Consider the following 17760-nt stretch of genomic DNA (forward strand, 5'->3'; position numbering starts at 1 on the left):
GAGGGCAGCCCCCCCCCCCCGTTACCCACCTCCAGCCCAGGGGGGCTCGGTTCAGAGGCTGAGCCCCTCGCTGCTTCCCAAGCAAACGCACAGGGGCAGCACGGGATGTAAGCGCCAGCTCCCACACTGAAAATGAATCCTGCCCAGTCCCACACAGAAAACAAGATAAATTTATTCCTTCTTTCCATTAAAAGAGGCAAACAGTGCCTGCAGTAATATTTTAAAAACATTTTCAGTTCCAGAGGCAGACAAAGTCCACTCCCTCCAAATTAAAAAAGTTAAAACGTTCATCGGTGCACAGAGATTTCTCCCCAACCCCTCAAGGTTTTATTCCCGGCAGCCAGCAGAAGACGACAGCAGCAGAGGAAGAGCCCCGGGGGCTCCCCGCACCCCTGCACCACCGTGAGCTCTGTACGAGATCTACAGGACCAGCAGAGAGAAGGTGGAGAGCTACGAGTTTATTAAGATATACGATCAGAGAGCAAAGCCTCGGGACGTGATGCGCTTGCCAAAGGAGCGATGAGCAAAGGGCCACCACTGCCACCTGTCCCGGACAGCCCGGGGGCAGCCGGGGCCCTGCAGGTTCGAGGCCGCGGGGAAAGGCCCCAGGGAGCGGCTCCCCGCGGCCCCCAGCGCCCACCCGGCCGATTCCTGCCCGCTGGCCAGGAAGGGCGGCCCTCGGGCTGGGCCGGGAGGGGGGAGAGTACTGGGAGCAACATAAATAGTACCGGTGGGCTAGGGGGGCAAGGGATTAATTAAAACCTTTTCATAATTTATTAGGAGGTTAAATAGTAAATAGTCTCTGGATTTCCCACTCTCAGCAGGTGCCAAGACTTCACATTTCCTCACGTCTGGAGATTCTGTACACCCTTCTTTTGACAGAAGACAAGGCCAGAAACGGGATGTCAGGGAGAAGGGAAGTGGGCTTGACACAGAGGAAGGGACAAGAATAAAAGATAAAATACTGTGCTGTCATCTTGTGCAGATCGAAGCCTCTCCCAGCAGCTGCAGCCTCCGCAGAGTTCAAGGGACCTGGGCTGTTCGGGTACCTGCTTCCCCTCCAGTGCCACTTCCCCACGAGAGGGAATTTCCCAGCTCTGCGCTGCAAACTTATCTCCGAGAGAATCTATTTTTAAAAGCTTTGATAGTCTTTGCCATCATGGGTGCAATTTCTGCAAAAGAGAAGAAAAGGAAACCAATGTTAAAGCGGAGGTGAGGTGAGGAAAGCAGACGGGAGGCGTGCAGCGCTGTGCCCTGACGGCTCCCGTCCTATTTTCGGGTCTCAGACCCAGGAGGGCCCACGCTGCTTTCAGCACCGCGGCAACAGAGCCTTGGTTAAACTCGCTGCTGCCTTCCCAGGAGCCTCACCACGCTGTCCTTATTACAAAGAGCTGCATGGACACAAAGCACAGGGGAACGTGCAGGCTCCTGGCCTCGCTGGGACCCGTAGGGACAGGCTGATGCAGCCATCGGGGGCAAGCAGGTGAGTAAGGCAGACACACGGGAGCATCGGCTTCCTTAGGCGCTGCCAGGACTTCTGGAGAGCCCAAAAGCAAACCCAAACCTCCACACCCTGACTCCAGCTGCTTCCCTACGCTTCTTGTGAATGAAGTTTGAAAAGGCTTCACCCTGCTCCCCCTCGTGGAGAGGGGAGGCTCCCGGCACCAACCCCCGGGCACAGCCTGCATTGCTCTGCAGCAGCAGCAGATTCCTGCACGGCTAAGGGAGGAGCTGCAGACACCAGGGACATCCCGTGGCTGGTACTCACTCTTCACTGGTGGCTTCCTGGGGTCGTAGGAGGGGAAGGTGCTACCTGACGACGGGACAGAATGGGCACTGCTGGTGCTGGGCCCGTCGTAGGACTGCTCCTCGCTCACACGAGCGTGGCTTTTGCCAGATGTGCAGAAGACTGGTTTTACTCTGAAACGCAGAGACAGGACATTTCAGTGGAGGTGTTCCTGGGCTTTGCTGCAGCCCTTCACACACCAGCCCCACTGCTGACAGCAGCACGGCTGCTGCTGCGTGGAGCCAGCACCAACCGGGACCTCAGCCCTTCCCAGCAAGAAAGAGGCTGTTACAGTCACAAGCTTACTGCAGAAGGATCCCCCAAACACACAATTTCCTTTCTTGCCAAGAGGCAGGGGTCAGGGGGAAGCTGGCAGAAGCCCAGAGGAGAAAAGGCCCCAAACAGTCAGTGCTGCTGGGAAACACTCACTTGGTCTTCTCCGGCAGAAGAGCCCCTCCGGTCCCAAACTTCTCCTGTCGTCTCCGCACGTCCCGAGGTGGCTTCACCGCGGAGTTCACAAAGGCCATTTTGGCCACTCTGCCTACAGGAGTCCAGAAGGAAACAGTGCTGAGATCCAGCGTGACACAAAGGAGGCTCTTTGGTATCTGTCTCACTGCAGCAAGCTCCCAGCACCTTTCCCCAGCTCGTCCATCCCCAAAGCTCAGCTCAGAGCCTCCTCCTCAGGTCTGCACCCTTGCAGTCACACTGCCTGTGACGGGTCAGACCGAGGCCAGCTGTTCTCATTCTGTTCACCAAAACAAATTTGTCCTTGCCGTAAAACACTGCCCTGCCTGCCCACACCATGGGAGAGCTCTGGAACCTGCTAAGCCATTAAGCAAGGGCCGCCACATGGAGAACAGGAGTTAAACAACTCCTGACTTGGACTAGATTCAAAGCAGCCACCCTGACAGACCTTCCCCACAAAGGACCCCCCAGCAGCATTCCCAGGCACCCGGCTGTTCCCCAGGCCCTTCAGCCCCACGCCACCTTTGGGCTTGTTGGCGTGAGCGGAGCCGATGTTCCGTGCCAGCATGAGCAGCCGCTGCTCTCGTGCGTCGTGCAGGCGGAGGTACATCTCCCGCCAGGACTCAAACTCCTCTGGCTTCTCGTTCTTGAAGTCTCGGAGACAGTGATTGTGCCACAGCTGATCCGTATCCTCGATGAGAACCTGAAACACACTCACAGGTAACCCGGCATCCTTCCTGACACCTCCGCTTCCCTGTCCCTGCCACCCCTCCCCTCCCTCAGCACCACTGCAGCACCACAGCAGGCGGGGGGCTTGGGGCCAGCCCGCAGCAGATGGCAAATCTGGGAAGTTGTGACTCGAGCAGGAGAATTCACACGTTTGGAGCACGTTGTTCTTTGCCATTCTGCTACCACAGACAGGACAGAACAGCTCGTCCGCGTGTCAGCATCCCTGCCCCAGGCCAAGGCACTCACATGATTGCATTCCTCGATGCGGTACAGTTGCTCCGGGGTGCATCTCTCCAACACTGGCTCCAGCACTGAGAAAGGGACACCACCCACTTCATAGATTGCTAGAGAGAAGCAAGATGCACACAGTATTTATCCCGCTCCTTCCTTGCCAAGGAAAGGGCTCGATACCCCGAAACGCAGTAGAAAAGCCAGCAGTGCTGCACGCTGCCACCCAGCACGGGGGGAGGGAAAAGGAACCGCAGGTGTGACACACACGAGGCACCGGGACTTCAGTGGGGAGCGAGGGCAGGGTGAGGAGCACAGAGCAGGAACCGTACTCACAGTCGATGTTGTTGCTGAGGACCCTGATGCACTGCTCGTGCAGAGTCATCATCTTCGGGAGGTAGGCGGTTTTGGAGCCCGAGTACACCTGCATCTTCGAATTCAGCCGTCGGCCCGTGAAGCCTGCCTCGCTCTCCTCCACTGGCGAGGACACTGCTGGAAGGAGCAAGGCTCGGAGTGAGGAAGGCACAGAGGAACGAAGCTCCCACCCCGACGAACGGCACAGGGGACGAGCCAGAGCCAGCCAGAAGCAGACTGATGGACCCAACAAGGACCGAGCCCTCCCGGAGCCCTGCCACCACTTCAGGGAGAGCGAGGCCAAAGCCCCAGGGAGGGTCAGCAAATATCTCCCTGAGGTGGTCGGGCAGGGGGAGCAGAGGAGCTCCGAAGGCCCCTCTGAGGCTTTCGACTGCTCCAGCCCAGGCTCCGGGCATCAGACAGGGCACCGGCCCCCAGCACGAGCCGAGCCCAGCTGCCACCCTCCCCCTGCCTGCAGCCCGTCCCAAACCCCTTTCCTCCCACCCTACCTTTCCTTTTCGTCTGGGAGCAGGTGATGGACTCGATTGAGGGGAGAGGGCGGTAGTTGGCCTGGATGGGGGGCAGCGGGATGTCTGGCAACGTTGGCACCACATCTAAGAGGATCTGGGGGGAGAGGACGGACACGCAGTAAGCCGTGAGCGTTAGGCCCTGCCAGCGCAGCCCAGCAGGACCTGCACTCAGTTTGGTGCCCCAGGTAAGCACGGCGCTGCTCAGCCGGCTCCAGGGAGCAGCCCGGGCGGGCTGTGCTCCTGCCACATCGCTGTGACTGCCTGCGCTGCCACACGGAGCCAAAATGCAGGGTGGGAACCACCCGGAACCCTCTGGTAACAGCCTCACCTGCTGAATTCAGCACTGAAGGACTCTGACAAGAGCCCCGGTCAGATGAACAATGCAAAGGTTAAAAAAAAAACACAACAAAAACACAGAAGAGGAGGCTGCCGAAAGCTCCTGACCCAAGCACTCGCTCACCTGTCCCGTCTCTTTCCTTCCTCCTCCCCTCCTGCAGAAGGTTCAGCAGTGGTGGAGGGGAGGGGAACCTCACGCACCGGGGGAAAAGCTGGAGCCTGTGCACTGAATGCTTGTTAGAACGAACGGCAAGGGAGGATTGTGAAATGCTGCTAAGATTGAAACTTTTTGGAGTAAACTCCTCCAAAAGTGTTAAAGTTGAGTAAAAAGGCTAAGTAGGAATGGTTTTACACTCTAACCCGTGCTTCTACACACAGCCTTGGCATCCAGGAGGCAAGGAACAGACAGAAGCACGCCTTGGTTGCCAGGTTCTCACACAGGGTCAGGCTTCTAGAACCAGCTGCATTGTAACACCAATTCTCCCATTTCTTCAGACCAACAGATTTAGTCAACAAAACTGCAGCACTGACGAAGATAACACAAACTGACAGTTTTAGCCCAATGCACAGCACTGCCCAGCACCTCGGGGGGAGATAACGAGCCCCAGACAGCAGAGGGCCGAGGACAGCCGACCCCGACCCCACCTGTGTCACTCCCCTGGGATCCTTCCAAGCCTTACCCTGTTTGGTTTAGGAGCCTCTGGTTGTTTCTTCTCTGCCTTTTTCTCACTCGTCCGTTTGTGGCTTGGGCTCTTCCGACTCGAGCTCGAGCTCTTGGTACTGGCTTTGGATCCGTTCTGTTTGCTGTGCCCTTGGTCTTTGTCCCCGGCTGGCACGGAGGGCTTGGCCACTTTCTTTTTCTTTTTCTGGGGCTGGTCATAACTGAGGTACGACTCAAAGGACATCGTGGGTTGTTCAAACTCATCCTCCACTTCCCCTTCCCCAAAACTTGAGGAAAAGCCCACAGATTTTTTGTCCGCCTCAGAGGCTTTGTGCTTCCCCTCGGAAGTTTTTAAGCTCCCAGAACCCCCCTTCTCTTTCACCCTGTTTGAGGAGTCACTCTCAGCTTTCCGTTTCTCCCGCTCCCTGCTCGATGTCTCCAGGCCCGGCTTGGATTTTTCCACCTTGCTTTTCTCGGGGTCCTGGTGCTTCCTCTTCTTCACGTGGTTGTCCGGGGACTCTTCCAGGTGCGGCTGCACGTGCAGCTTCTCCTTTTTGGAGGAGCTGCTTTCTCGGCCCTTCTCCTTCCTGGTGCCGTCCGACGTCCTCTGCTTCTCCTTGCTGCACCCCGCCACGGGGCTCTCTCGGAGCTGCTCTTTAAAGGCCGCCTTGTGCGACCTTTCCGGGCTGAAGGCAGAGGTCCTGTCCTCCAGCCGGCCGTCGAGTCGCTGCCTCTCCTTGTGAGAAGCCTTGTGCTCTTTGTTCCGACTCACGCTCCCTTTGTCGTGGGACTCCCCGGGGTTCCTCTCTCGGCCTCCCCCAAGCTTCTCCTGAAAGCCGTGGCCTTTCCCAGCCTTCTGATGAAATCCCGCAGGTTCTTCCTGCTCCTCGGAGGCGTACGGGTCTGTGTCCATGTCCTGAGGGCTCTCGCTGGGCGCAGGAGACGCAGCGTGTCCATAGTCTGAGTACTCTTGATCTGAAGAGAGCACTGGGGAAGATCTGCTCCATCCCTTATCCTCCTGGCTGCTATAGTCATAAGTCTCGTGGGCCCTCTCAGGCCCCGAATACCTTTTGGACTTCTTTTCCCTGTGGTCTGGGCTATAGGACTGGCTGCAGGAGGGCTGGAAAGGCTCTGAATAGTCCTGGTCGTGTTCCTCATCCTCCCTGGGGGAAGGTTCTCGTTTTTTCCTTGAGCTGTTCCTCTCGTAGTCACGGTCTTCAGAGTCCAGGTTATTTCTGAAGGGGTGGGAGAACAAACGAGTTAGGGAAAGGTCTCAGTGTGAATGAAAAGAGCTACACCACGGACAGCAGGGCTGGGAATCTGCTCGAGGGGACTAAAATTGGGTTTGGCACTTCTGTGGCAGGAGCATTCCTGTCCCCGTCACGGCACTGCTCAGGGCTTTAGGAACTACACGTCTGGAGCAGGAGCTGGGGAAGCACTTCTATTGGGGCCAGAGACGAGCAGAGACAAACGTGCACGAGACCTCTCAGCGCCCACACAGCCCAGTGCACGGCCTCCAGGTCACCACTGACAGCCTGCAGGGATACCGGAGCCGCCCAAGCCACCATCAGTAACTGGCTCTTTATCAGCCACACTGAAACGATCCCACTGCAGCTTTCAGCACGGCTTTGTCACCGCGGTGTGGCTGCTGGCCTCAGCTTTCCTTTTCCACGGGATTCGGGCACACAGCAGCCTTCTCCCAGAGCCAGCCGCTGCCCTGGGCCTGGAACTCCCTCCCCTCTCCTGGGCACGGCGAAGCGGGCAGGGAGCTGACTGCACCTCCTGCCTCAGCGAGGGCCTCTCTCGGCCTCTGCTGTTAATCTCCCCATCAAACTGCTCTCATGTAAAACTGGGGCCCTGCCTTCCCTCCGAGCTGCAGCTGCCAGAACCCAGCACCCTGTGGCTGCCGCGGGCAGGAGCTGTACCCCAAGCCCAGGCAGAAGGGCCCGCAGAGCTGGCACACTACAAGCTCTGCCAGAGCAGTTCCTAACCTCCACTGCAAAGCCTCCGCAGAGCTCACCGTGCAGCCAACCGAGCGGGCTCACCCACCTGTCTGCCTCCTGCGGGACCGGCACCAGCTTCTTCCACCTGGCCACCAGGTTCTTGGCGAAGTCTCCCACCAGCTCGTGTTTCCGCAGGCCGTTCACTGTCTTCCCCACGCCCGTCTCCTTCAGAGAGAGCCAAGACATGAATTCACCCCGGCACAACCCACCCTCACCTCCGCTGAGCGTCCTACCAAGCGCTACCTATCCCCGCCAGGCAGAACCGAGCTTCCCTGCAGGAGCAGCACAGGCACCACGCAACGCGGTACGGTTTCAGCAGACATTGTACACTTTACTACAGTTCTGTAAAGGAAACAAGTCTGCCTTAATCAAACGCTCATGACTTAGTTTTAATAAGCTACCTTCCTATTTCCCATAACTGTTTGAAGGCACTGATGCTTCCAGGGGTTGGCAGCTCCTACCGGTGACCGGAGTGGCACGGAGTTAGGGACTGCTCTGCCCCCCACGCCCCGATCCAGCTTTTGGGAGACCAGAACCACGCCCTGCCCCCTGCAGCCCCACACTCGCTTTGTGCCTGGCGTTGTGAGAACCCGAGCAGCAGCAGCTCTGGGACCCCGCGTTGCAGCAGGAGGCTCGTGCAGCGCGCCCTGCTCCAGGAGCGCAGCTACCGGCACCCGGCAGACACGGTGAGAGCGCGAGGGGTTTCACAGCTCTTACCACGAGGATATCAACCGTGATGGGCAGCTCCGACAGCCTCTTCAGACTTTTCAGCAGCTGCAGAGACAAGAAGGGAAGGGTTCAGGCTTGTCACAGAGCCACAAACTGTGATGGGTAAGGAATAAAGCCCTGCGCTGCACGGGAGCTCGTCGCACGGACCCGAGCAGCAGGCGACTGGTCACTGCCTCCAAACCAAGCCCTCAGGGAGCTGAACACAGGGACAAACCGTAAAGAAATCGTCTCTTCACCTGGGAGAGCCTCTGAGAACCTTGGAACACCCAGGTCGGAGCCCTTCCTACACAGAGGACGGCATCCTGGCTGGCTTACGGCACGGGGAGCAGAGGCACCACACCTCACCCCCAGAATGGTGCTGAGAGTCAGGTCCCTTGGCAAGGGGAGGGGGAAAGTGACACAGGAGAGACCTTCCTGGAGCTCTGCAAACTGGGGAGGATTTCCAGATGCTCTTGAAGACCTCAGGAACCCCCCAGCTCCTTTGCAGACGCTCCCTGGGCCGGCACCGCTGGCAGCCCCTCAGCTCTCAGCTGCTGCCTGCAGGCAGCCGAGCCCTTGCAGCCCCCTCCTTTCCCTTCCCCAAACCCCAGAGCAGGACGCCAGCTCCCGTCCCGAGGCCCTGCCTGCCCCCACGCTGCCCCACACGCTGGGCACGCTGCTGCTGCCTCTGCATGGGCGGCTCCATGTCAGCGCCGAGCACTCACACCTGCACCAGGAGTGCTCACACAGCTCGGAGCTGGCAGAACTCTCGGCCAGGCTGCAAACCTGGGGGTGCCGCAGGAAACCCGGCATTTGGTGCCCGCACTGCCCGTACGGCACCGAGCTGACGGCCGTGATACCAGACCTGCCCTGGCACCGTGCAGGAGCCCGGCCCGGCAGCACCAGGCAGGGACGGGGCTGGGAAACCCAGCGCGGGGCAAAGCTCGGCTCAGTCAGCCAAAAACTGAAGCTGTGCAAACCGCGTGCAGGTACTCCCAGCTGACAGAGCTTTACCGTGGGCAGATCGGTTCCTCCCTCCAGCAGCCGCTCAGCCCCCGTTACACCGCTCACAGGGGCCGGTCCCCAACCAGCACAGCCTGGTGCCCCCCCCCAACCCTCCTGCCCGCGCTGCCTCTGCCCCCCCCCAACCCCGGCACCCCCCTGCTGGGGGCAGAGACCACCCCGGGGCAGCCCAGGTGCCCAGCCCCCCGGGCACCCCGTCCGAGCCACGTTGGCAGCGCCCGGTGCCGTTTTCCCAGCTCGGTGCAGTTGTTTTCCCCCACAGACCCCCCCCAGCCCCGCACGGCACCGAGCACAGCTCCGGCAGCGCCGCGAGAGGCCGGGACCGGGCCGGGCCGGGCCCCCCCCGGGCAGAGACGGGCCCGGGGGCGCCGGGGGGGGCCGGGGGGCGGCCGGTTCGGCCCCACGGCTCGCAGGGCCCCAGGGGCGGCCGCGGGGCTCCGGGAGGGGCCCGGCAGCACCCCCGGGGCCTCCCAGGACCCCCCCCCCGCCGAGGCCCGGCCCCGCTCCGCCCGGGGCCGCCGCCTCCCGCGGCCCCCGGCCCCGCCGCGCCCCGGGCTCGGCCCCGCCACCCCCCCCGGGTCATCGCCCGCCGCCCCCGGCCCCCTCCCCCGGCACCTTCTTGGGCTCGGAGCTCCCCGCGAGCCGCGACTGCAGCCGGCCCACGACTTCCAGCACCGACTCCGCCATGTTGACTGCTGGCCGGGCCGCGGCGCCGGAAGCGGCTTCACCGCCCGCTCGCCACACGGCGCCTCCCGGCCGCCGCCGCCATCTTGGGTGCGGGCGGGAAGCGGAAGTGGCGTCGCGCTGCCCGGCGGCGGCGGCCATGGCGGCTGAGGGCAGAGCCGCCACGGCGCCATCTTGGGGCCTGGCGCCACGGCGGGGGCTGGCAGCGGGCGGGGAGAGCCCGGCCCCGCCCCCAACAGCGCCAGGGGGCGGGGCACAGGGAGGGGGCGGGGCCTGGGCCCGGAGCTTCCCCCCCCGGGTCCTGCGCGGGGCCCGCGGGCAGCTCCGTGCCCCTGCTCCCTGCACACCTCCTGCAAGGGGCTTTTACCAAATCTTCTCCTTTCTCCGTGGTTTCGTGGAGGTGTCTGAAGGCCTGCAGGAGCACACGGTGCCCCCCGCTCTGTGCCCAGCCTTAACCACCCTCGGGGTGCTCGGTGACCCCGTGCGTCGGGGCTGAGGCCACTGCCAAGCTTCAGACCGGGATCTGGGAACACTCAAGAGCTGGGTGGGTTTTTTTGTAGTCAATTTTCTCCCCTTTTACCTTTCTCGGGGCATTTCTCTGCAGTGCCCGTGCCGTAGGGCAGTACAGAGGCAGAGAGCACAACCAGTGCAGGCCCAACACCCGCTCCTCGGGGCCGAGAGCCTCCCTCAAGCACTCGGTGTCGCCGCCCCCCTCGTCCTGCTGCCCCAGTGCACGTCCCAGCAGCTTCCCAGCTCAGAAGAGCCCCCACAAAGCGCACACCAGGAGTTTGGGAGTTATAAAACTTTATTTGCTTTTTGGTAACAGGAGCTCTTCATTTGCCGGGAAGGATGATGCCATCGTACTGCGAGTAAAGGAGAAACCACCACGTGAGGCTGGGAGAGGCACGGCCCCCCGGGGAAAAACGGGCACCAGCCGCACCCCAAGCAGGCAGCCTGGAGGTTCAGCACCCCCTGAGCTAACCGCCCCGCTGTGAGTTTCTCAGGGGGGCTTTGTTCAGAAGAGCACCGACCCCTGCTCACCAGGCCAGCCAAGCAAGTTGGATCTGACCAGAATTAACTCAGCCCCGTTCCAGCCCCTCATCTGGGGGTTCACAGAACCGAGCTGAGGTGTGGAGCAGAGCTCAGCAGGAGCGGGCTGGGATCCCCCTCTGCAGGGCAGGACCAGTGCAGGTCACAGCAGCGTGGCTCATGAAGAGCTACCAGACCGGCTGCTCACCCCACCCTTTCCACCTCTTCAAAAAAAATGAAGACAAAAGCCACCAGCGGCCCATTTCCACAAATTTCAACCTTTTGGCATCTCCCACTCACGATCCAGGCAGGGAGAGCTGCGGGCAGCCAAACCCCAGTGCGGGTTTTATTGGACTGCTCCATCCGAATCATTCAGCAGCGATTAACGTCCTGCCCAGAGCCTCGCTGCACCCCCTCCGCAGGGAAGGGCACAGCAGCCACGCGTTTTGCTGACGCTTGCTGGGATCTCTCGGGCTGGAAGCCACGAGGCCGGGCCCTACCTTCTGCTGAAACCAGCGCATGGCTTCCTCCTTCCCGATCCTGTGCTTGGCCCCGATGTTGCCGGTTCTGCGCTTCTTGTCAGCGATGCTGAAACCAGGCCTGCCCAGCACCTGCCAGGAGAGCAGCGGCACCGTGTCATTCTGGCATTGATTTGCTTCATTAACACAAACAGTGCTAGGAAGGAAGCCCAGAGCTCCCAAACCCGTGACATCTCACTCTCTGGGTCATGTTCAGGACTTAAAGCATCATCTTCCCCACCCCCAACGTAAACTGAAGTGTGAGTAACTCCGAGCAGGCAGCTGAGCCCACGGGGGCAGCTCCTCGGCCGGACAGCCCCGCACACAGACACGGCTAACCCAACAGGAGCGGGGCAGACGCGCTGCTCCACACCCTCAGGGCTCAGCTCTCCAGCAGAGGCACACGGAGCAGTGCAGAGCAGGGCACAGCTCCGTGGGGCAGAGCAGGAGGAGAGCTCAACGTGCCAGCCACTGCTGTCTGCCCCCCACCACCTCGTGAACTGGGGAGCAGCGCAGGCACAGCCCCGTCCTTCAGCCTCGAAGTCCCCTCCTGCCGTCCCCACACTGCTGCTTTTCCCTTCCTAACCTCCTGGCACTTTTCCCTGTATTTGTCTCTGCAGACACCACGGATCGGGGGTCTCACAGCAGCCCCGTGAGCCCCAGCTGAGGCACGGCTTTTGTTGACACCTTTCCACCTTCCAGCAGCGTTAACAAGAGCCAACTGCCAGCCTAGGTTCCGTCGGCAGCTTTCACACAAACCCGCAGAACACAAAGTGGGGGATACGCACCACGTAGAAGTCCAAGCCATAGATACCGATACTGGGATCGTATTTGATGCCCAGGTCGATGTGCTCCTGTATGCCAAAGCCAAAATTCCCAGTGTCTGAGAAGTTGTTTTTTCTCAACTCATATTCTCGCACCTGAAACACGGGTTACCGGTCAGCGTTTTGTTATTGACTGCAGACACAAGTCCTGCGTGTTCTAACTGCTACCAGACCCACAACTCGCTTACATGCTATTAAGCCTTCACCCCCAAAATTTTTATCCCACAGCCTGCTCAGGAAGCACAGCAGCAGACAGAATCTCCATAGATAACAGCAACTGTACCAACCCGCTCTTAAATAAGGAAGGAACAGCAGCCAAGCAGAGAACCAAGGCAAACACAGCAGCCTGGGGATCAGAGATGCCACCCCAACCCTTAAATCCACAACTGACCCGTAACCAGACCAGCTGAAGCATTTCAAGGCCTCTTTTCAGCCGATAACAGTTTAAATTTTGTTCTTTCACAAGCCAAAGACCCGGCCCCACCGCTCACCTTTAACCCCTTCTCCAGAATCTCCTCTGCTTTGGCCCCACGAACCGTGCAATGAACGGCAATCTTCTCGTTCCTCCTGATGCCGAAGGACCTGACGGTGTACCGCGCTGCGGGCAGCAACAACGACACTCAGAGGCTGCTCCGAGAATCCCCTCCTGGGGACTCGGAGCTGGCTCACAGGCACCTGGGAAATCACTGAGAAGCAAAAAGCCCCGCGACAACGGGAAATCCTGTGCGACGGGGGCAGAGCTGCAGCCACCCCCAGCCTGATGGGCACAGCCCCGAACTGCCCGGCCCCCAGCCCGCCCCGGCAGGCCGAGAAGCACCGAGAAGCAGCCCCGGGGGCCCGCAGCAGCCCCCCCCCGGTGCTCGCTCACCCTTGGAGAAGACGGGGGTCTGCCCGGTCAGCTGCTCCAGCACCTTGGCGGCGCGGGTGAGGCGGTCGCCGCTCTCCCCGACGCAGATGTTGAGGCACAGCTTGCGGATGCGCAGCTCGCGCATGGGGTTCTCCTTCTCACCCTGGTCTTGCTACGGAGAAACGGCGGCGGGGTCAGGCCGGTACCGGGCACAGGGCCCGGCCGCTCCCCGCCCCCGCGGCCTACCCATGGCGGCCGGCCCCGCGGGGCTCCCCGCCGGCCCCTTCCCTCCCCGCTCCCTCCCCGCGGCTCCCCCCGCTCCCTCCCGTCGGGCGGCGGCGCGGAGAGGCCCCGCCGAGGGCGGATGGCGGCGGATGGCGGCTGCAGGCCCGGCCCGGCCCGCGGCGGCCGCTACTCACCGCCATGGCGGAGGCGGGGAAGAGGCGGGCCCCGCCCCGCCGCGGGGCCTTATGGGGCGGCAGCGCCCCCTGGCGGCCGGAGGCCGGCCCCGCCCCGCCCCCCCTCCCCCTCCCGGGCTCGTTGCCCGGCAACCGCGCGCCCCCGCCGCCATTTCGTGAGGCGGCGGCGCGGGGACGCGCCCCGGGGGGGGACCCTGAGGGTCCCGGGGGAGCTGGGGGGGTCCCGCAGGGTCCTGGGGGCGCTTTGTGCCCCCCCCCAGCATCCCCCTGCCCTGTGGGGCCGCCGGGATCCTCAGGACCTGGCACTGGGACCCCCCCCCCGGCCCCCCGCCGCCCCCCACCGGGGGCTGTGGGCGGGAACCGCCACGCGCAGCCGCTGCCGGCCCCGCCCACCGACGCAGGCCCCGCCCTCGATCCGCTCAGACCCCGCCCACACACTCAAACCACGCCCCATCGTCAAGCCCCGCCCGTCTCCTCAGGCCACGCCCCCCCGTTCTGCTCAGACCACGCCCACCGCCGCATGACCAGCGCGCCGCGCGTGTCACGTGACCATTCAAGATGGCGGCGCTCGGTGTGGTGGTGCCGCTGCTGCTGGGGCTGGGCCTGGGCCTGGGCCTGGGCCTCGCGGCCCCGCCCGTGGTGCTGTGGCACGGCATGGGTGGGTGGGCACCGCACGGCTCCGGGACGGCTCCGGGACCGCACCGGGCCGAGCCGGGCCGTGACAGCGCCGTTCCCTTGCAGGTGACAGCTGCTGCAACCCCCGCAGCATGGGCTACATCCGCGGGCTGCTGCAGCGCCGCCTGCCCGGCACCTACGTGCTGTCCCTGCGCCTCGGAGCCTCGGCCCTGCAGGTAGCGGGGGGGGCTGGGGGTGGGCGCAGGCCGAGACCTGGCCCCGGGGGGGGCCGCAGGGGGGCCCCGGTAATTGGTGGTAATTGGGTGCCCCCGGTAATTGGGTGCCTCGCGAGGGAACCGGCCCGACGGGTAGAAACCAACGGCACCGGGACAATCCCTGCAGGAAGGAGCTGGGGAAAAACAACCCCCTCCCCGAATCGGGTCAGTGTGCGCAGCCCCTGCTGGGCGTCCTCATTAGCGCTGATTGGAACCGCCCCAGGCAGTGCCGGGCGTGGGGAACGCCCAGGTTAAAGCCTCGTCCCGGCACCCTGTGTGATTCCATGGGACACACTGCACAGCTCCAGTGTGACAGACACAGGCTGCTGCTGCGCCTCTGTGTCTGTTCTGCGGAGCCTCACTAAGTTTACGTGGTCTGTCAGAGTAAGGAGCAGTGTGTGTTATTCACTGGGACCTGGAAAGGGCAGGTGGGGGTTGGTCTGTACATAATGTGTAAAACACAATCTGAAGGAGATGAAATTGGGAAGAAGTTTGGGGAAGTGTCCCTGCTCTGGAGGAGGCAGTTTTGCAGGCAGAGCAGGAAGAAAGCTGTGCTGATGGGAAGTCTCAGGGCCTGAATTCTGTTTCCATCATCTTGTGAAGGTGAAAGCTCTTTCACAAGTGGAGCTTTTAGTGCTCAGTTTGCAGAAATGAAAATAACCTAAGCCATGGTAAAGGTACCAGCTGTGCTTCCTCATCTGGCTGCCAGGACGTGGAGAACAGCTTCTTCATGAACGCGAACGACCAAGTGAGGGAGGTGTGCGGGCAGCTCGCCGCGGACCCTCACCTGAAAGGAGGCTACAACGCCATCGGCTTCTCCCAGGGAGGGCAGTTCCTGTAAGCTGATGTTTCTGTTCTGCCCCCAGTGCTTTTTGGGGGGGAGTTCGGTTTTGATTTTAAATTCTCCTGAACTACTGAGCGGATGTAGATGGACAGATCCCTTCCTAAAGGCAGGAGCCCTCTAAAGGAGGGGAGACTCCAGGAGGAGGCTGCAGCAAGGCGTGATTCTCCAGGCAAACATGGCCCCGGTGCCTGAGCCCACGCTGAGCAGTGATCATGGCCGGGTGCTCGAGGCGCTGACTCGGCTCCTCCTTTCTCCGCAGGAGGGCGGTGGCCCAGAGGTGTCCTTCCCCTCCCATGCTCAATCTGATCTCCGTTGGGGGGCAGCACCAAGGTAGCGTCCTCTTACCCTGTCTTGGGATGGGCGGGGGGCTCTTGTTGGCAGCAGGATCGAGGTGTGTGACCTCCTCCTGAGAAACAGCCGGAATCAGGCTGTTCCTTTGCTCTCCAAACACGGTGGCCGCCTTTGGCTCAGTTGTCATCTTCTGACTTGACTGGCACTGAGCAGGGAGGTTTGTAAGGAGATGGCTGCTCAGTAGGATTCCCACATGCTTTGGAAGCGCGTGGGGTTAGTTGTGCCTGGAGAAATGTCTGGGTACACAGCGAAGCCTCGTGGTGCCCCTAAACCTGCTGGGTCTCGGGGTGTTCTAAAACTGGCACGTGCAAGGCTGAAGCCCCAGGGAAGGGGAGGTGCTCTTAGCAGTGGACAGAAGAGGCAGCGTGAGGCGTATTTAGGGAGTGTGCAGGTGAGGGTAGCTGGGGGTAGATCTCACGTGGTCTCCCCTGGGACGTCCCGTGGCTTGGGTCTCTTTCTCTGTAGCGTGGGGCGGGGGAGTTGTAGGGAACCATCCCCACACCCCCAGGGAAGGCGCGAGGCGAGCTGGAGAACGTTCTGCCCCCCTGCATGCCCCCAGCCTCCAGAGCAGTAACCTCAGCCCAAGAACATCAGCCACTGCCTCTGCTCGTTAGTGCCCGGGGCAGGAGGAATGTCTAACGAGATCGGGGGATTAACGGCCTCCTGATCCCCTGCTAATTCCTGCCACCCCTCCGTAAGAGGCCGGTTCTTTACCAGCCGGGGGGATTAAGGGATTGCAGCCCGGCTCAGCGGCTGTTACGTGATGTCCCCGTCCCCCAGGCGTGTTCGGCTTCCCGCGCTGCCCCGGGGAGAGCTCCCACATCTGCGACTGGATCCGGAAGACGCTGGATCTGGGCGCCTACACGCCGGCTGTGCAGGAGCAGTGAGTTCGCTCGCCGGGCTGCAGAGGCGTGAGAAGCTCCGGGTTCCTGGTCCGATCTCTGGTTTCTCTTCCCAGTTTGGTGCAGGCGGAGTACTGGCACGACCCTTTGAGGGAGGAGGACTACAGGAAGAGCAGCATCTTCTTGGCTGACATTAACCAGGAGAGGGTACGCAGCTGCCCCGTGCGTTAATCCCAGCAGGGCAGCAGCAGCAGCGAGCTCCTTGGTGTTCTCCACGGAGTTCAAAGGGAGCATTTTCTGCCCTGCACCCCAGGAGCGTACACGGTGCGTGCCCTGGCAGGTTTGTGACAGAAACCAGAGCCACAGCAGCTCCTGGCACTGCTCGCTGGGAGGACGCACCAAGTGCCCGGCCCACCCGGCACCTTTCCCGGGGCGACCCCTCGCCCTCCCCTGGCAGGCAGCAGAGCTCCAGCCCCTTCTTACAGCCTGGGGACGGGGCTGAACGCCGTGAGCAGAGCAAAGGCAGAGCACAGCACAGCGCCTTCCTGCCTCCCAGGCTGGTGTGGGCTGGGGCTCCCTTCGCTGCTGCAACGTGGTTGGAGCAGGCGGGTTCCCTGGGGGAACTTTGTGGGGGCCGCTCAGTGACTCAGGCCCTTCTGTGCTGCTCTCACCCAGGGCGTCAATGAGACGTACAAGAAGAACCTGATGGCTCTGAAGAGGTTTGTGATGGTGAAATTTCTCAACGACACGATGGTCGACCCGCCGATCTCTGAGGTGAGGCAGCAGGGCAGGGGCTGCCGTCAGGCGGGTTTTGGTTCTTGCTTGCTCAGCTCTGCTCTGCCCTTCGGTGGCAGAGCTCTGAGGGGCAGGCTGAGCACAGAGGAAGCCAGGAAGTCCATTTTGCCTTCTGGGAGCCCGTTAGTGACTGTTCCCCTCTGTTTCTCCTGGCAGTGGTTTGGGTTTTACAAAAGCGGCCAAGCCAAGGAGACGATTCCGCTGAGGGAGACGCTGCTGTACACAGAGGTACGTTCTGCTGCGGCAGAGCTTTCTGCAGGTGCCACTCGATTCCCCAGGGCCTCCAGGAGCTCTGAACCCCCCAGTCCTGCTCCTCTCACATCTCCGCTGATCCTGGGGCACGGCCTCCCCTTGCCAGGAGCCTTTTCCCTCCAGGCCGGTCCCTGGTGGTGGTTTCACACCTGGCTCAAGCTCCCTTTCCACAGGTGTTTAATGGGCTTTGCTTCTTTTTCAAGCCTTGTTGTAAACCAGAAGTGACCTTTTCCCCGCTCTGAGGAGAAACTTTAAGCTCAGAGGTGGAAGCTGCTCCAGCCTGCCAGCCCCTCGTGCTGCTGCAGCCTGTGGCTGGCAGCGCTGCTCCCTGAGGGGCTCCCTGAGGGGCTCCCCTGCTGCTGCTGCAGCCCTCGGGACGCTCTCAGCCCCCTTCTCTTTTCAGGACCGCCTCGGGCTGCAGGAGATGGACAAAGCCGGGAAGCTGCTGTTCCTGGGGGTGGAGGGGGAGCACCTGCAGTTCTCAGAGCAGTGGTTCTGTGCCACCATCCTCCCCTTCCTCCAGTGAGCCTGGGGGGAGGCACCGTGGGGGAGCACCTTGGGGGGCTCCCCGTAGTTAACGTGCACGAGCACTGCTGGACAAGGCTGCAGGGAGATGGGGGAAGGGGTGGGGGGGTGGGGAAA

The 17760-nt window shown here is 61.8% G+C and overlaps 3 protein-coding genes across 4 annotated transcripts; 1 reads left to right on the forward strand and 2 right to left on the reverse strand.

Moving 5' to 3' along the window:
* Positions 1 to 156: 156 nt before the first annotated feature.
* Positions 157 to 9650, reverse strand: ELOA (elongin A). 2 transcript variants are annotated; one of them, XM_082777560.1, is made up of 11 exons: positions 9439 to 9650; positions 7810 to 7866; positions 7139 to 7257; positions 5109 to 6324; positions 4072 to 4186; positions 3545 to 3697; positions 3227 to 3324; positions 2774 to 2954; positions 2216 to 2327; positions 1769 to 1920; positions 157 to 1172 (listed from the first exon to the last, which is right to left on the reverse strand). In XM_082777560.1, the coding sequence occupies exons 1-11, from the start codon at positions 9646 to 9648 to the stop codon at positions 1111 to 1113; spliced, it is 2475 nt and encodes an 824-aa protein (XP_082633686.1). In that variant the 5' UTR covers positions 9649 to 9650; the 3' UTR covers positions 157 to 1110. The 2 variants fall into 2 exon arrangements, with proteins under 2 accessions (XP_082633686.1, XP_082633685.1); XM_082777559.1 differs by having other exon boundaries at positions 3545 to 3700.
* Positions 9651 to 10294: 644 nt separating this feature from the next.
* RPL11 (ribosomal protein L11) lies at positions 10295 to 13196 on the reverse strand. The gene is made up of 6 exons (XM_082777592.1): positions 13145 to 13196; positions 12747 to 12897; positions 12370 to 12476; positions 11843 to 11974; positions 11037 to 11147; positions 10295 to 10370 (listed from the first exon to the last, which is right to left on the reverse strand). Exons 1-6 carry the CDS (start codon positions 13148 to 13150, stop codon positions 10341 to 10343), a joined length of 537 nt encoding a protein of 178 aa, XP_082633718.1. The 5' UTR covers positions 13151 to 13196; the 3' UTR covers positions 10295 to 10340.
* Positions 13197 to 13683: 487 nt separating this feature from the next.
* PPT1 (palmitoyl-protein thioesterase 1) lies at positions 13684 to 17745 on the forward strand. Its single transcript, XM_082777591.1, has 9 exons — positions 13684 to 13802; positions 13886 to 13995; positions 14744 to 14871; positions 15138 to 15208; positions 16010 to 16112; positions 16188 to 16278; positions 16747 to 16845; positions 17023 to 17094; positions 17522 to 17745. Exons 1-9 carry the CDS (start codon positions 13703 to 13705, stop codon positions 17642 to 17644), a joined length of 897 nt encoding a protein of 298 aa, XP_082633717.1. The 5' UTR covers positions 13684 to 13702; the 3' UTR covers positions 17645 to 17745.
* Positions 17746 to 17760: the final 15 nt, after the last annotated feature.

This window comes from Aythya marila (genome assembly GCF_965140915.1).
Source record: "Aythya marila genome assembly, chromosome: 22".
NCBI lineage: Eukaryota > Metazoa > Chordata > Aves > Anseriformes > Anatidae > Aythya > Aythya marila.

What these genes read in the sequence shown, in the direction of transcription:
- RPL11 (XM_082777592.1), bottom strand. An exon ending in GACCCCCGTCTTCTCCAAGG is followed by an intron (nt 12,477 to 12,746) that starts GTGAGCGAGCAC and finishes TGCTGCCCGCAG; the next exon opens with CGCGGTACACCGTCAGGTCC. An exon ending in ATGGCTTGGACTTCTACGTG is followed by an intron (nt 11,148 to 11,842) that starts GTGCGTATCCCC and finishes CTCTCCTGGCAG; the next exon opens with GTGCTGGGCAGGCCTGGTTT.
- ELOA (XM_082777559.1), bottom strand. Translation starts at nt 9,648, where the DNA reads ATGGCCGCCGCCGCCGGGCAGCGCGACGCCACTTCCGCTTCCCGCCCG. An exon ending in GGAGCTCCGAGCCCAAGAAG is followed by an intron (nt 7,867 to 9,438) that starts GTGCCGGGGGAG and finishes TTGTCTCTGCAG; the next exon opens with CTGCTGAAAAGTCTGAAGAG. An exon ending in CCTCAGCAACAACATCGACT is followed by an intron (nt 3,325 to 3,544) that starts GTGAGTACGGTT and finishes GCTTCTCTCTAG; the next exon opens with CAATCTATGAAGTGGGTGGT.
- PPT1 (XM_082777591.1), top strand. Translation starts at nt 13,703, where the DNA reads ATGGCGGCGCTCGGTGTGGTGGTGCCGCTGCTGCTGGGGCTGGGCCTG. An exon ending in GGTGCTGTGGCACGGCATGG is followed by an intron (nt 13,803 to 13,885) that starts GTGGGTGGGCAC and finishes GTTCCCTTGCAG; the next exon opens with GTGACAGCTGCTGCAACCCC. An exon ending in TCGGAGCCTCGGCCCTGCAG is followed by an intron (nt 13,996 to 14,743) that starts GTAGCGGGGGGG and finishes TCTGGCTGCCAG; the next exon opens with GACGTGGAGAACAGCTTCTT.